The sequence below is a fragment of the Dama dama genome, chromosome 10 (genome assembly GCF_033118175.1).
Source record: "Dama dama isolate Ldn47 chromosome 10, ASM3311817v1, whole genome shotgun sequence".
NCBI lineage: Eukaryota > Metazoa > Chordata > Mammalia > Artiodactyla > Cervidae > Dama > Dama dama.
Window position 1 is genome coordinate 40,052,118 of NC_083690.1, and position 17,713 is coordinate 40,069,830.

Here is a 17,713-nt window from a genome sequence, read left to right on the forward strand (position 1 = left end):
TGCCTGCCGGTGCAGGGGACACGGGAGATGCGAGTTCCACCCCTGCATCAGGAGGATCCCCTGGAGGAGGAAGTGGCAACCCGCTCCAGTATTCTTGCCTGGAGAACCCCACGGGTAGAAGAGTCTGGTGCAGGCTTACCGTCCATGGGGGCACAAAGAGTTGGACATGAGTGAGTGACTGAACACACCTCAAATATCTGCTTGGTCTGCTCTGGCTCCTTACGACTTGAACACCTGGGAATTATCTAACACAAACTTGCTCACCTCCTAGCTTCTCATATGCCCCACCCGCCATGATCTTGCCCATCAATCCCACTTAATAGACGTTGTTAGCAGGGCCTCATGACCTTCTCTTCCCTGCAGGAAGTTTTCAATGTGAGAGATTAACCTACACATGGGCTTTCTTGCTGGCTCAGTGGTAAAGAACCCACCTGCAAAGCAGGAAACACAGGAGACGTGGGTTCGATCCCTGGGTTGGGAAGATCCTCTGGAGGAGGAAATGGCAACCCACCGCAGTAATCTTGCCTGGAGAATCCCATGGACAGAGGAGCCTGGTGGGCTACAGTCCATGAGGTCGTAAGAGAGTCAGACACGGAAGCGGGTGAGCACGAACACGAGCAACACACACACGGAGCAGCAAGACTCAAAACAGCTCTGACCACGTGAACTCGGGAACTCACGCTGTCACATTTCCACCGGGATCAGCCCAAATGGAAGGGAAGACAACTTAAGTTCACCCCAGAAGTTCCTGCTGAACCCTTCCAGAAATCAACATGCTTTTGGTTTCAAGAGGAAAAAGCCAGAGAGTCTAAGTTCCGCATAACTAAACACCCAGCATAATTATGAGCATTTTTCCTACTGCCAATGTCTACTTCAGCAACTTTCTAATCATCCAGTAACGGAGAAAAGCACTGTAGTCATCTGAGGCAATCAGTGGTTCCAAGTCGATGCTGATGCGGTGTTTGGCTCCACAATCAGTTTCTGTTAAAAATTGTTCTGCTAACGGTGAGAGACAGGTGAAGCAGTCACGTGACCGCACAGTTCTCAGGGGAGCCTCGGAGTGGCTGGGGTCGCACACAGTGTCGGGACGTGGACCAGAACAGATGCTTTAATTGCATCTCAGCAGTAAACGGGGCTGAGGAGAAACCTGGGGGGTGGCAGGTGGACGGAGGTTCTCCGTACTTCCGGGGACAGTTCACTGGGCTCAGAGGTATGACCCCCTTATCGTCCGTCAGGAGCCCCCTTGAGGAAAGCCCCTCTGAGACCGAGGCCATGTGCTCTGGGGACCGGGCAGCAGCCCTCCCACCCGCATTCCTGCCCGCGTGTGCCCTCGCCGGGCCGACGCCTCGCTGTTCACACGTCCTCTTTGCGGGTGACCGCCTGACACGCACACGCCCCGCCCCCCCGACGGCAGTGGGAGCCCCTCGAGGTCTCCTGGCATTCCGACACCGTTTCAAGAGGAGCCTTACTGAAGTCGAGATAAACGACGCCTCGTGTCCCGATGGCTCCAGTCTGCCACGCGGCTAACGGGAAGGAAAAGGAGGCCGGCTGGACAGCAGCTCGGCTCTCCCCTTTGCCCCTGCTCCTCCACGGTCTCCTGACCGGCCCCAGAATCGTGAGTACACACATTCCAATAATTTCCCAAATTAGGCTGACAAATAACTAATCTTATGCGTAAGTCACCCCTCCCTATCCCTGTAATACACCAGCACTTTAATTACTCCCTTTTCAGCTTCAGGGACCAGTTCAGCCCCCCAGGCCTTCTCAGCGACGGCTGAGAACAGCCCTGGGACACACAGCGGGTTGCCGGAGCAGAGCGGCTGAGCCCCGGGGGGAGGCCGAGGGGTCCGGGGAGCTGTGGGCCTGCGGTGAATGGTGACTCCAGTCTGGGTGGTTATGAGGGACCAGCAGGCGCTCTGCCCGCAGCGGCTGTGTCTGCAGTCTCACCGCTTTATACCTAGAAACTGTACATCCTCCGGGCGACTGCTCAGCAGGAGTCGCCGGACAGAGTCAGGCAGACACTGCCAGTTGCCCTCTGCTTGCCCTCCCCTCTTCCTTCCTTAATAACGGACGGAAATGTGCCCAGCTGAGGGACCCTTTCCAGGCTCTCTGGCACAGAGACAGTCCATGAGTTGTAAGCACGGGTCTGTGGCAGATGAGACTTCTAAGAAAGTTCCTGAAAAGTGGGCATGCTGGATTATTTGGCCACAAGGCAGACCCTGCGCCTTCCTCCTTCTAGAATGTGGATGTGATAGCCGGCATCACAGTAGTCAGTTTGCAACCACGAGGCAGGTGCTGCAGATGGCAAAGCAAAAAAGGAGTGACCATAAAGCTGCCACTATGACTCCACAGAACCCACTGCCCGCTCTTTCGGTGTCAGAAAGATGAAAACACATCCCCACTTCATTTACGTTACTGTTCCTTTGGGTCTGTTTCTTGCGGCCGGACTCCATTCTGAGCCAGTTCAGCAGCTACACTTACTTCCCTGGGGCTGCTGTCCCAGGAAAGCCCCTCTGCAGGGGTGCCTTCCCGGTGACGGCACGCTCCTGGGAGCGCCCTGGCTGCAAAGCCTCTAGAGCATGTCAGTTACGCCGAGCGTGTGGGTGAAAGGGACTGCCTTCCTGAGAATGAGGCCAGATTCTGTTCTCCTTCTCCGTCTTGTTTAACAAATGTGAGTCTTCACTCATGGCCGAGGCTGAAGCCTCCAGGCTTGACCACGAGACAGGAGTCCCCTCCACTCTCAGTGACCTGGCCCTATGCATGACCCCAAGCACATAGGAGGCACTCACATCAATTTCTCAACACGTGTCCTTGATTTTACTAAATAGCAAAAAATTGACCCCAAAATTTCTTTTTGTACAACTGCCAAGATGGAGACAGTCCAATACCACAGTCCGTACTGGTCGTTGTCAGGGTGGACGGAGGAATATAGACAGCAACGCCGGTGTGTGTCACAGCCCAGCATTTAACAGTCTTTTCACCCACACTGCTTCCTTTTCTCTTCACAGCTGTCCTTAAAGCAGTCAGGGCGGGTGGAGATGTCAGAACTTTACAAATGCAAAAAAAAAAAAAAAAAAAACCCAGAGGCAGAGAAGAGCTAAGATGTTTCTTGAAGGCAGATAAGTGGTACTGATAAGTAGTAAGAGTCAGGCTTTATGGACTCTGGACCAGGGCCGGTTCTGGGGCTGCGCAGGCAGAAAGGTGTGCGTGTCTGCGCCCATGGTGAGTGTTCCCCGTGTAAGCGAGCCCCACGTGAACCCCATGTGAGTGAGCCCCGTGCCGAGGGACCGGCTCTCTCCCCTGGCCGTGTGTCCATCCTGATCTGCCAGGCGTGGGGCCCAAGGGACCAGTCCCGGGGCTCAGGCACGACCCCCAGACAAAAGCGGAAGCGTCAGAGGCTGACGCGGCCTGAGAAGCTCTGCTGGTGCCCAAGGGTCCAGGGCAGGGCAGGGCCTGGGAGCAGAGCATGGACCTGACTGAGTCCAGTGCTCGGGTCGGCTGCCCAGGCATCACTACCGCACAGAGCACACGGGTCAGCCGTGCTAAGGACGCCAGAAAAGACACATGCTGCTGTGATTTCTGAGTCCACACCGAGGTTGGCGGGATCACAGCCTGCATCAAGGACACACAGAAAGTCAGAAGCGCCCTCCAGTGAGCAAAGACGTGGATTATGATCACCCTGGGGGCCCCGAGACCTGCTGGGGTTCTTAGTTACAGGCTCCCTGCCGGCCACCCAGTACCCAGGCAAAGGAACGGTGACTCAGCGATGCCGGCCTACATGCAGATGGGAAAACCGCACACAAGATCAGCTCATAAACAGCTGAGAAGAGAGAGACTCTGAACACCTCTGCTCACAGAACTAGTAGAAGTCAGGTTCTCACCTACACGAGGAAGCAGACTCCCCCAACCTCACCCGAGCCAAGGCATCCAGAGACGGCTCCACGTGGAGTCAGCGCCTGCCTCCAGCTGCGTCCAGATCCACGAGCCCCTCATGCTGGACGGGCAGCCACGCCGCCAGCAGTTAGGCCGGATGAATCCCCTGTGGGACCCCACTGACCTCAGAGGGGCCAAGGGCACCCAGAAAACAGCGCTGCTGACTCAGAGGACCCGACGTTAGGGCTGCTCTGCCTGCGTTAGCCCAGCGACCTCAGAACTGCCCAACGTGAGCAAAACATGCCCTGTTTCATCCCAGAAACTGCCAGTGAGCTGAGGGGGGGGGGGGGGGGGGGCGCTGGGCTGGTCCCATGGGACAGGACGTCCCAGCGAGAGCTCGTGTGGCAGGCTGGACGGGGCGGAGGGGCAGCCCAGAGGGGACATGTGTGAAGCTGTACAGCACACATCCGTGGCTACTCTCCGCGTTGGCGATCGGGGGAGCTCATCAGCTCAGCCGGACCAGTGCCCGGCTGCCTGCAGCGGCCGCCCCACCCTCGGGCCCCTCTGGTCTCCCCTGCACACCTGCCGACACCCGTCCTCACACGGCGCTTGGATCACGTCGCTCACGGCCCTAAAGCTTCCCCCAGGACGGCGGGACAGACGCGGGACGCAGCACCCCACAGCCCTTCTGGGCCAGGGAGAGACTGTGCCCCGCACAGAACGTGAGCGCGCTGGCAACTGGAGGAAACCGTCACTGTAAACAGTGCTGGGGGACTCTCAGCGGCAGTATTTGTCATTTTAAGTGTTTCCGGATTTATTGTTATTTTATTAAATGGACTAATTAAAGCAAGCGTTAACAGTGCAGGTTTTCCGCTATTTTCATTTTCCAGTGAGTGATCAGGAGGTGCAGGCAGACACACAAGCCCTTCCTGCTGTCCTGCATGCTAAGTCTCTCTGCGCGTCACTGGGAGAGCAGGGCTGACGGCACTTAATTCGTGAGGAGGATTTATGGGCTCAGGGATGACAACAGACAGCCGATCAATACAGGATGATAATGACAGCGTGTAATATCAAGGAACATTAGGTCTCAGGCATGACTTGGGGAGAGACGTGGGCAGTTAGGAACCTTATCATTTGAAAAAGGTCAAGGCCTGGTAACAATAAAAACGCCTAAGCAAATAAACTCACACCTGTGAGTCAGGGAAGGGGAAAACTGCTCAACGAAAAATGGTTTTAGATTTGGTGGGAAAATTGCTTTCCCGGGCCAGGCTCTGGGCTGCTTTGGTGTGCCACTGTGTCCAGAGAGGGTCTACTTGTTACTGCGGAGAGCGCTGAAAGTGAAGTCAGACGTGGAGACTGTCTCTGAGGGTCCAGCCCTTCCTGGGGCCGAGACCCGGACCCTCCAGAAAACAGGGGAATTAACTGGAGATGACGGGGTTGGGTCTTGGCACATAAATGTAAGACCTGCTGGCTTTATGGCATTCTGCCTGCTCAGTTTTGGCGGGTGGGTGTCGGGAGGAGTTTTTATGGGTCCAGTGAATTGTTTGCTTGTGTAACTGGAAAAGGAAACCCAAAATGGGGGTGGGGAGCATGGAGTTGCAAACCCCACTACTAATAATTGTATTACATCACTAAAAACAAAATACTAAATAATCATTCTCTTTGAAAAATGTTCACAGCTTCACACAGGACTCCACAGCCACCTTCACTGTCAAATTTACGATTATTCCTTTTAGAAAAAGTCAATTCCACAGGAATTTTCAGAATAAGTGGACCAGTTAAAGGATGTGCAGAGACGCATTCCGTCCTTAGGAACCAGAAAGCAGCAGACAGAATAATATACCCAATCCCTTTCTGTGGTTTTGCTATAGTTTACGAATAGACGGAGAGATTAAATTAAATGTGATTCATCCCCTTCTGATTGCTCCCTAGAGGACTGAACACTCTATTTTGATTTCAACAGAAATAAATATTTCAAATATTGAGTGAGCTGAAATATTTCAAAATATTTCAACTCACTTGCTCCAACAGAACTTTGCATATCCTGCTCCCCAGTGAAGAAGACCGTGTCGCCTCGGGGGGCTCACCTCCTTGCAGGGTGTACTCAGTCACGGCTCTGCTGAAGACGCCCAGGCCGGCTCCGTTATAGGCAGCCACCTGTATCTCGTACTGGGTCCAGATGATGAGCTCGGTCACCAGGCAGTAGCTGACCTCGGGGCTGCTGATGTTCCTCTGCTGGTACTCCCCGGGCAGGCCGGCCAGGCGGTACCTGCGGCAGACCGAGAGAGATGACTTGAGCCACAGGTTGGGTTTGCCCGAGGCTCCTCCGCGTGGTTAGAGGAGATCAGGGGTAGACAGACAAGAATAAAGCCCAGAGGTCCGCCCCAGACGACATGACTTCCACTTCCATCGCTAAGCAGGTCTGATCTAATCTCACAGTGACTAGAAGCTCTGGGCTAACAGGCCTCACACTTCAACCATGTCAGGGTTCAGGAAAAATGAGCCCTTTTTAAGTGTCAGTCGTCCAGGGAGTACAGTAACTCAGGACCCCAACTTTCAGACGAGATTTCTAGTGGGCTGCAGCTATAAATCAGTCCTGGCGACCCCTTCCTCCAGTGACTCTGAAACGACGGAGGAAAGGAAGTGGGCAGCGTGGTCCCTCAGTGTCTGGGGGCTGAGCTCCCTGCTGAGGTGGTGCATGAAGTCCAGAGTCAGAATGACTGGCTTTCAAAGGTGCTCACACTCCTAAAACATGGGCCCACTGCTAAGAGGGGCTTTTAGGGGACCTGTGAGAGGGCAATGTGCAGGCTCTTTTGTGTACGAAAGGCAGAGATTTAAAGTTGCATTTATTTAAAACAATGACATACACGACTCTGAACACAGAAAACATATTAGCTGGGAAGTTGCTATTTGCACAGTGAAAGGACTGTTGTAACATTACTTTGAGTGACGGATGTCTTCCATGATCATGTGTGCAGAAGTGAATGGTTCCTCTGGGTAAGCTGAGGGGTGAGACCTGTGGGAATAACTTCCTCCGGCATCATACAGCTTCCAAGGGCATGGAGTTTCTAGCTGAGAGCTGGCTCCTTCCTAAAGGAGACATGTCTCCGATGCTCGGTGGGGATGGCAGAGGTACAGGAGGACACGGACCTGGATGGGGCAGGAGACGCACCCACTCCCCACGGCGGGCTGGGGTCTTCAGGCGCCTCCAGGACGCTGAGCGACCCTGCAGAGTCCTGGTCAGTCACCATGCCGTCCCCAGGGCCACAGGGCCTGGACGCAGGGAAGGGCCTGAGCCAGACTCACTCGAACCAGCAAGTCAGCAAGGCTACCACCCTCAGAAAAAAGAAGGAAATCTGAAATCCAAGCTTGGAGTGGGAAACAGCTCTCTAAGGAGCGTGATGAGTGAAAACGCACTCAGGATGTACAGACATGGTAATAAAAGGTTCTTCATGAAAACCGGGGTTTTCTGAGACTCGTCTTTGAGCCCTTCCTGCTACAGGCCGCTTGTGCGCGGTGAGTCCTGCTGGGGAGGAGGCAGAGAGAACCGAGAGCAGGCAGGTCATGAAGGGCACGGAGGCCCAAGGCCTTCCTGCCGTGCGCCTGAGAGGAGCCGCAGGACACGGGCCCGCAGCGGCCCTGGGGGAGGCGCTGGCACACACGCGGCATCCGCGATGGGCAAGAAAGAGGCCTCACGCCCACCTGTGCCTCTCCCCCCCCCCGCCGACCCCGCTGCACCTCACTAGACTCCCCCGCCTGGGCTGAGCACCGCTCACGGCGGGCTGAACCGCGTCTGTCACAGGACGGCCTGTCTTCTAGGCAAGGAAGGCTTGGTGTGGTATCATCTGAGTACCAGCTATCTCCCCATCTACAGAACGGGGACTTTGAGAATAAATGGCCCCGGGACAATCAGACAGGCATTTTGGAAAAAAGGCAAATGTTGGCTCCCACCCACACCAGACTCCAGAGTAGCCTGACACGTGACTGGGCCCAGGACCGCGGGTACCCAGCAGGGTACAGCCGGGCGTGGCTGCTGGAGATCCCGCTTCACTGTCTGGTATGTGTCCCAGGGAGAGCAGAGCCGGCCACCCAGAAGACCAAGCCGGGAAGAAGACTCACGAGCTGGCAGGTCTGAGGCCAACTCTTCACCTCTCTGAGCCGTGGCTTCCTCCTCCCCAAGGTGACGCGGTAATGATGGCATCCCGTGGGGTCGGTTTGAGAATAGGATGAAACGATGGGTGCAAGGGAGTTGTGACGGATTAAAGCACCCCCAAAAACACTTCTCTGCTGGGAACACTGCTTGTGTAGGAAGTGTGCTAACGGAGAACCCTGAGTTCTGAACCCTGAAACTGAGCCTGCCCACCCCTCCTCCCGGACCTATCTGTACGAGGCAGGGAGAATCCACCTCTCCCTTCCGGCAGGCAGCGTGGTCCATTCTGACCAGCGGCTCAGGGCACTCTTGTAATATTCACAGAATGTCTAGGAAGGTCATAATTAATAACAGAAGCGCAGGACATCGTCCGCTGAAGGGCCGGATACGTTGCCCAGGAGACCGCCTCAGAGAGAACAGAAGATTCTTTACATGGAAATAAACAGGAGAATGTTTTTAAAGGACATAACCCCTATGTTCCTCTCAAAGAAACACCCTGCCCATTATTATGAATATTTTATTACTGTGCACGCACTCTAACTACTTCTTACGGCGGGAGCCGCGGCAGTGATTTATTTCCACTTTGTTCTTCCGTGGACTGTGCTGCTGGTCTGACATGGAGTCCTGTGCCCCGGAGGGTACACGCTTGGAAACAGAGCTGATCTGCAGACTGGAGGATTATTCGGAAATGTTTCCCAGCAAATTCATTTTGGCATGGGTCTTTAATTTTTGAAAACTTGGGATATTCACGGCCTGTGTGGTACACCTGCGTCTCAGGGCTCTCTGGACTGAAGCCCCTGCAAATATGATGCCCTTTTCCAGCGCTTGCCTCCACTGACACCATCATGGAAAATCCTTTTAAGAGTCGTAATCCCACAAAACAGGGAAGTGTGCAGTGGCCGACCGGGCCTCGCGACATCAGAGAGCTTGCGTTAGGAAACTCCACGCCCCGAGCCTGGCTCTGCGGCCTGACTTTTAAAGTCCTTACTTGGCAGATGGAGCCCCAGGAAAGTTTTCCTCCCTGTGGTCAAAAAAAGACAGAGGCGGATGGGATGACAAGCATGGGACGGGGAGGCCGGTCCAGAGGGGAGGCCAATTATCTTCATTAGTTGATGAGCAGGGGACCAGGGGACAGCTGGGCGAGCAGCGAGGAAAACCTGGGCTCGAGCAGCAGGAAGCGCTGGGCTGCTTTTCCGGGGGAGAGAGACCAGGCTCTGGACGCACCCACGGGCCCATAGGTCGACCCACGGGTCCACAGGCGCCCCCTGCCCACAGGGGGCCGATCGGCAGTGTTCTCTGTGAACCAGGGAAGGGAGGCCAGGGGCTCAGAGACCGAGGGGGCCCTGCGTGCGGGTTCAGCCCCGCGGCCCTTGTGCAGCCGGGGGACGGCCACGTTTGAACCTCTTCAGGCAGATAATGATCTGGCTTATGTTCAGAGGATAACTCATATGCTTGAGGACAACTGGAGAAGAGCAGTGAATTGGTTGTGACAGGCACCCATTAAGTGCGTATAGATAAATGTGTATTAAACGATGAGTGGGTGATTACATAAATATATGCTGGGGATGAGCTGACTTCTGTATGCAGACAATGGAGTTAAAGAAGCAACTCTCTCATAATGTTTTACGTTTAGCTATGGAGTTACATCACTCCACGTGAGACCTTTGTTAACCTGGTGTCTCCTGACCACAGGTTTAGCACAGGCGCGGGCTGGGCGTCTGCGAGGTGGACACCTACCAGCCCTGCCCCCGAAGGCTGGTGACGGGTGGGTCCATGGCTGCACAGTCCATTAGGAGGGAGTTCACAGCTACCTTTTCAATAATGTTTTACTTTTTTCCTTTTACTTGTGTTGACAAACTACTAAACCGATTGCTTTCGCTGCCATTTTAAACTTAGCAGTAGTTTTTGGCAAAGCAGGTTCCTCTGCCAACCCAGCCAGGGGTGGCGTGGTTCACGCGAGGTGCTCAGAAGCCAAACCCCTCCCAGAGGGGCAGAGAGAGCCAACTGGCCACTCCTGGGCCATGTCTGGTCTGCGGCTGGGAGGGTGTGGCCTGCCCTGTGTTTTAGAACATAATGGTTTCATTCCCAACATTGGAAAACTGTGAGAATGGACGTAAAAAAACCAGGCTTTTATCTTTTTCTGGTAATTCCAGAAAACCTGGCAGCCCAACATACTAGCATGGTAAAAACTGGCTTGTAATGAAATCAGTTGTATTCTTTTTAATTAAAAATCATTATACTTTAGAAGGCATACCTCTGGTAAAAACCTAAGAGTGAAAGGATTTACAAGGAATAAGCATGCCTTGCTTCCAGCCTGGAACACTCCCCACTGTTCTGCTAAACTGCACCCCGTGAAGGTATGTATGCATCACGGCTGGATCTGCAGAGCCTGTCCCCGAGAGGCTGCCCACAGGCGCTCGTTCTCGCTGTTGGCCGCAGTACCCACCACCCCCGAGAGTCCTACCGCTGGCCTGGGTCTCTGGATTACTGCTGGGCTCCTACAGACATCTGAGCTTGCGACCTCAGCAAGACAGACACTGGACTGTTCGCAGAGGCCTAAACGTGGCCGGGCACGGGCTACTTGCCTGAGGATGTATCCACGGAGCACCCCATTGTGCTCCGTCTCTGGGGGCGGCTGCCACTGGACCATGATGGACTGATTGGTGCGCCCACTGGCCACTATGTTTTTCGGGGGAGCGCTGGGTGGCTCCTCGGGGAGCATCAGTCTGAAAAGAGAGGGCGGGAGGGGAGGAGAGATGAGCCCCAGGAGCATGGGGCCCTCGCGCCCCTTCTCAGGCCTGCTGAATCTTGAGCCGAACTGTGTGCTCGAATCGAGTGACGAATAAAGCAAAACACACAGCTGATCCGACAGGAAGGACAAATCAATATAATGGGTCCGGAAGACACAGGGGCAAGCTTGTTCTGTCTGAGCAGCCCACGGTACCTCCGCCCTTTAAGGACCACCAGCCCCAGCGAGCCCGCTCGCGGGCCCGAGTCCGGGGCTGCTTCCAAATCGCTTTCTTCGGTGCCTGCAATATTTTGCACACCAAGCCCCCACGATTAGAAAACAGTGGTTGACAGCTCTCAACACTTCCACTGCACAGGCTCTGAGAGCTCCCACTGGCCGGGGAGGGCGCGCTGAGATGCGATGAAGCCCTTTCCCCAGGTCACATCTGAACAGGCTTGAGAGCAGTTGCCGGCCTGGGTGGGTGGGTGGGGGGTGGTGGTGCGGAGGACTCAGTATCAGGACCACCACCGGGGAAACGCGGGGCTCCCTCTGCCTCCTGCGGACCTGCTGGGTGCTTACGAGTTCCACCCCGCAGGCGGTAGGCTCACAGAGGGCCCAGAGACACCGCCAGCTCTTTAATCTCCAGTACACAGGGGGCTCTGCGATCGGGAATGACTCCTGTCTGTGCAGTCAGAGCGCCCCAGGGGCCTAAGAAACTTTCCTCTGCAGTGAGGGAGCCCCAGCCCGCCCCGCGAACCCCTGCGCTTCCTCTTGGTTACAGGCTTCCCACTCGTGTCCGCCCCCCACTAAGGTCACTAAGGGCGGAGGTCGATGACCTCGAAGTGACCTCGCTGATGGCCTCCCTCCGCCCCACGAGACGCTCGCGCTTGGCTCCCCTGGCCGCGCGGAGGCAGACGCGGCCGCTCACCTGCTGGTCTCCGCGCTGTACTGGCCCTTGCCCACCTGGTTCACGGCGCACACTCGGAATTGGTAGGTGCGAGCCGGGGTCAGGCCGCGCACCGTGACGCCCGTCATCTCGGGGCCGACGTCTGACAGATGCACTTTCCAGGGAGAGTCTGAAGGGAGAGCAGAACAAGTTCGAACCTCTGCAGGCGCCCGTCTGAATGATAACAAGGGAACGCAAAGTGCGTCCGCATAAACCGGCTCACTCGCTCGCCAAGGCAGACGGAGGGGTCGGCCCCACTGCGCGGACGCGCGCCCCGAGGCGCCCGTCCCGTGGCCAGCACCAGTGAGCCCGGCTCTGGACTCAGGCCGCCCGCTCCCGAGTCCGGGGGCGCCCGCTGCCAACCCCATGCTGTTGTCTACATGTAAAGGGATATTTTTTGTTCAGCCTGCACGTGGCAGTTTAAATGGAACCAGAGCGTTGTTCCTCATTCCCGTGTTCACTGGATAATGAGAAGACACTCTCTGTCAGCTCACGTGGCAGATTGCAGATTTGTCTCCCAGAAAAGGATGCTGCACACGCCACCAAATGATAAATAAAAACTATATTCATTAACATTTTAATAAAAGAGGAAATGAGCATGAGAAAGACAGATGGGCCATGCATTCTGCCGCCCATCTGCGTGGCAGCCCGTTCCATCCACGCCCCTGAGCGGCTCTGGCTGGAGAGACGCGGAATGAAACTCACAGAGAGTTTAGGAGATCTTTTCCCCTGGCCTTCTCGGCAGGTGTGGAAGGGTGGCCCTGTGGGCCAAGGGAGCTCTCCCCTGCAAGGCTTCGGAAGGCTCTGCCGGTCCCCCACCCCTCCCAGGGATTTCTCCGCCGAGTTGAGGCAGGCTTCTTGGCCCGATCACCTCGCGGAGCCTTAGGATGAACAAGCGCCCTCTGTCGGGTCCACTCGGAATCGCTCTGAGGCTGAACTGTGTCTTCAAGTTACCAGTGAAATGAGACGGGGGGATGGGTGACTCTTCCGGGAATCAGATTGTCCTTCTTTTTCCTTGGAAACGCTGCTGCGATCGCTCGCCCACGTCTGAGACTGTCACACGGGGGTGCCTCGTGAGCCTGGTGTCAGACAAGGCTCAGCTGGGACTGCAGACAGGCCTGCACGGCGCACACACAACATCACAGCCACTTCCGCGAAGACCTAGAGGCCTGCCTATGGAGACTTATGAGTCTGCGCCTGGGGCTCATCAGGAACGCGCTCGGGGTCTTTACGGGTGAAGAAGTAGCCACAAGCTGTTCCGAAATGAAATGAGGCCCTCAGAGGCGACTCCTGTTGACCCGCACGCAGCGCCGACCATGCTAAGTCTGGACTCCTCGAGGAAGCCGCACGCTCTGCAGCACTGTGCCAGTTGGGCCGTGAAGGTTGAGTCTTCTTAATTATTTCAAATAAAGCTGCTCCCAAAATGGCTTTCTGGGCCGGCAGTCCTCGCCACCAGCTGGGCATTTGGGTCTTCCTGGCTTGTGCGTCTGGGTGATACAGGTGATCTACCGCTGACAAGGACCCCCGCTCTTATGCTTTCTTTAAAAATGCAACGTGTGCGTCTTTAACTAACTATAGAAAAACTCCCACCAGTGTCTCCTTTTACTTTGGAAGCCCGAGGCCCTTCTAGGGCATCAAACAGCTCGTGGTGATCTGGTTTTCTGGGCAGGTTCCCTTACAGAAAAGAGTTCCCTGTCACCATAGAGGGGGACAGACGCGCCTCTAGTGTCAGCGTCACTGGATGTGGTTGGTGGGAACCAGGCACGCTGAGTCAGGCTTCAAAGGAGATACAGGTTCCATCCTGAAGATGGCTGACACCCGGTTGAAGAGACAGAGGCAGAAGTTGACTCTGAGCTCTTCCACTTACAGTGCTTCAGTTGTGTCCCTCCTTCTTATATGAAAATGCGTATTATGTGTGCTCAGTTGTTCAACTGTGTCTGCCTCTGCGACCCCATGGACTGTCCGCCCGTCGGGCTGCTGCGTCCATGGGATTTCCCAAGCAGGAATGCTGGAGTGGGTTGCCATTTCATCATCTAGGGGTGGCAGTTCCTCAAAAAGTTAAAAGTAGGATTACCATGTGACCCAGCAATCCTATGTCAAAATATATACCCCAAAGAACTGAAAGTAGGGTCTCAAACTGGTGTTTGTACACTCATGCTCTTAATAGCATTATTCACAGTAGCTAAAAGGTGGTGCAAACCAAGTGTCCATCAACAGATGAATGTATAAACAGAATGTGGTCCATCCGTGATGAAATGTTAGTCAGCCTTGAGGAAGGAGGAAGTTCTGAACTATGCTCCCACATGGATGAACCGTGAGGACATTATATGCTTAGTGAAATAAGCCAGACACAAAAGGATAAAAAAAAAAAAAAAAAAAAAAATCCACTTAAATGAGACGCCTGGAGCGATCAGATTCACAGGGCCAGAATGCAGAGGGCTAGGGCCGGGAGGGAGCCGGGAGCTGTTTAATGGGACAGAGCTTCAGTTCTGTGGGACGAAAAGAGTCCGCGGACTGGTTGCACGGCACTGTGAATGTACTTAACGCAACTGGGTGCACACGTAGACATGGTTAGGATGGGATGTCTCATGTGTGTGTCTCATCACAATGAGAAATTTTACCTGATTTACACATAGCACAGTGGGGGATACCACATGAGTCCTGAGACCAGGGCAGCCTGCTGATGCCTCTGGCCCAGGCCTGGCCCCGGTGGGGACCCTGCTGGATGCTCCCGTCTTCACCCAGACTCTCACGACCATCCCCACCTTGCCTGTGCCCTGGGGGCCTGTCAGGCAGGGCAGGGCTCTTCCCTCCTCACTGGAGACGCTGTCTGCACTCTTCACACCAAGGTCCCCTTCTCTTCTCCGGGGCAACTCTGCACAGCCCCTCCGCAGGCTCTGCGGCTCCCCGGGCCCTGTGACCACGGGCGAGTCCAGCCCCGCTGTCGCCGGCCCCTGGTCACTCAGCTCCCTCCCCCGACTCCTCCGTCAGCTCTCCTGTGTAAAGGCCCCCCTGACCATAAGCCAAGAGTGCGTCTGCTCCCATGGGGTCTTGAGCGACATGATGCCAGAAACTGTCTCTTCATCCCTCTCTTGCTACAGAGAAGGAAGGGTCTGGGAGCAAACAGCTCACCTGCTCAGCCAGGTACGGCGGCGACTTCACAAAGGGGCAGCGTTAGAAGGACAGTGGTCCAGCCCGTGGACTAAAGATGAACCGCACAGGGCAGGGGCCGAGAAGCGCCCAGACGCTGCCTACCAGCCCCACGCAGGCCCCTCTCCCCCCAACCCCCGGACCCCGACTGGCCCCACACGGCGCCCTGACTCGGGGCCATTTGTTCACGCAGGGTGTAAACAGCTCCTGGACGTGCACCCGAGCCGCAGGAGCCGCTGCCGAGTCTGATTTGACAACAGGGCCTATTAATCTGCTTCGGACCCTGGGGCTCTGCTCAGTCCTCCTGCTGCATCTATAGGATTCTTTATTTGTTCTTTTTCCCTCTCCTGCTCCAAGATAAAAGATCTGGCAGGAAGAGAGATTAAACTGAAAACTAATACAAATGAACCCGATCCATCTCATGGGCACTCTGATTTGTATCAAAAAAAAAAAAAAAAAAAAAGTGGTTCTGGGGAGGATTTGCTCATTCACAAGCTTCGGAATTGCTAGCTTGCTGAGAAGTGTTAAAATGTAAGTAGCAACTCTGTTCCTGACAATCAATAACACAAAATCCCTTTAAAAGATTCTTTCCCCCAGTCCTCACAGAAGAGTACCAGGAGATGCTTCTCTTAGGGCTGGAATGCAGAAGAACCTTTGGATAGAGGAAACCACCCCATAAAAGTCTCAATAGCTTCTTCCCTCCCCTTTGGGGATGCCCCTTGCTCCTCTGATCTAGAAGAGTAAGAAATTCCAGTCTTCCCCAGCTGGGCTATGAAACAAACCTCTGCTCCACAGATGGGCATCACTGAGCCTTTTTCCTGGCTTCCAGTGCCCAGAAACCAGGAGGCGGTAATCACCCCTGCACTCGGTCTGTTGGTTAAAAAGTTGATGGTTTTCAATCTTCCCAAATGTACTGGAAGCTTTTTTTTTATTTAAAAAAAAAGAGCATCACCATTTTCTCAATTAAAGGTACTCGAGGAAGGAAACTACTTTCCAAAGAAAATTTCCTTAATTGCCAAAAAAACCGTTATCACTGTCACTACCTAATGTCTGTGCGGCCGTCTGCCTTCTGGAGGCTTTCACATCCGTGACCACACGAGACCTCTAGAGGAGGAGGCACTCTCTCCCCGCTTAACAGGCCGAGAAACCAAGGCTCCAAGAAGTTTAAGTAGCTTCTCCCCAGACATACGGGCTGTCGCCGCCTGGACTCCTGGGCGGGCCAGTATCAGTGACAGCAGAGCAGTCTCCACTGTCTCCCCGTGGGATGAGGTACGGGGTGGCCAGCAGCACCCAGGAAGCACACGCACGCACACACACGTGCGCGCCAAGAAGGCACACACAACCAGGGGCTGAGTGTCTCTGGGCGATAACGAAGATGCAGGAACCAAGACGGCACTGGGGGGAAGCAAGCGGCCAGAGCCTGGAGACACTGGGCAGGAAGCGCCCTGGCTTCTGTGCCAGGGAGAGCAGGGCATGGGGTGGGGGGGAAGGCAGGGCCTGGCGCGGGTGGCCGGAAGCAGGGAAAGTCGATCAAGAGGTGAAAGAGGCGAAGCCACCAACGCGGCAGACGGACCTGGTTTGGATCCTGATTCAAGCAAGTCAACTGTGAAAAGGCTTTTTTTAAAATAGGGACGCTTAAATGTGGCCTGAGTGTAAGATGATATTAAGGATTCTGTTAATTTTGTTTGATGTCCCTGTTTGAGTATTTACTGCATCACTTATGGATGAAATGACAAAGTCTCTGGCACTTCTTTTAAAATACTCTGGCAAAAAAGAGTGGGGGTACTGATGAAAGAAATACGGTAAACTATTGATGCTTTTTGAAACTGAACACAAGAATACTCTGTACCTTTGTGCGTATTTAGTGTTTATCCTGATGAAAAGCTTGTAGAAAGTGACTGTTCTGTCACAGCATTGCCAGCAGTGAGCATTTCACTGTCTTCAGTTGTACACTTGGTCGATGAAACGATGAGATCTCACTGACGCTGTCCCTTGTATTTTTTTGTACAAATAAGAATGAACATGCTTTCATTAAAACAACTTCCCCCAGGTTACAGACAGAGCTAAGAGGAAAATTAAGATGCAAATTTATTATTTTTCTAATTGTAATTCCACTGCTGATCTGGCTACAAGTGTCTGCACACTGTGTCTCCTGAAACAGAAGTATTATTGTAAGAATTATAATAATAGACAGCCACCTAAGTGGGGCTTCCCAGGTGGCTCAGTGGTAAAGAATCCGCCTGCCAATGTAGGAGACGCTGGGTCGATCCCGGTGTCAGGAAGATCCCCTGGAGGAGGAAATGGCCAACCTACTCCAGTATTCTTGCCTGGGAAATCCCATGGACGGAGGAGCCTGGCGGGCAAGTCCACAGGGTCACGAAAGAGTCGGACACAGCTGAGTGACTGAGCATGCACTCACACGCACCCACTTAAACAGCCACCCAGGAGATAAACTCCATTGGGATGCATCTGAGTCACTGTCAGAGCCTCAGCAGCTTGCAGAGGGCCTGACTCACCCCAGGGCCCGGATCTGTCCTTTCTCTGGGGAAGCACCTGCCGTGCCAGGCGCTGCTGGATGGCTCCATGGTGGCCCGCAGCAGGCACCACCGTCTGCATCCACACACGGGAAACGGAGGCACGGGTGACGGCCTGATCCTCCCACGTCGTGGACACTTTCGGATTAGTGCAACTTCATTGTTTCGACTTCTGGCAGTTGCTCGGTATTGCAGCAGGAAAGCCAAGGGCTCTGTCACAGAGAGGATGCAGAAAGGGAGCTGTCCTCTGGACGGTCACCTTCGGGGTCCAGGGAGGTCACACTCAGGGAGACTCTCCTCTCCCAGCCGGGGCTGGCCGTGTGGACGCGGGA

At 54.6% G+C, this 17,713-nt stretch overlaps 1 protein-coding gene across 3 annotated transcripts in view; it reads right to left on the reverse strand.

Annotated features, from left to right (window-relative positions):
• Positions 1-17,713, reverse strand: part of SDK1 (sidekick cell adhesion molecule 1) — a 622,975-nt gene that overhangs the window by 138,769 nt on the left and 466,493 nt on the right. For all 3 annotated transcript variants that reach the window (XM_061153768.1, XM_061153766.1, XM_061153767.1), the window contains exons 15-17: positions 11,680-11,827; positions 10,609-10,749; positions 5,961-6,142 (exon numbers count right to left, since the gene is read on the reverse strand). In XM_061153768.1, the coding sequence (XP_061009751.1) occupies positions 5,961-6,142; positions 10,609-10,749; positions 11,680-11,827 (471 nt within the window). The remainder of the gene's footprint in view (positions 1-5,960; positions 6,143-10,608; positions 10,750-11,679; positions 11,828-17,713) is intronic.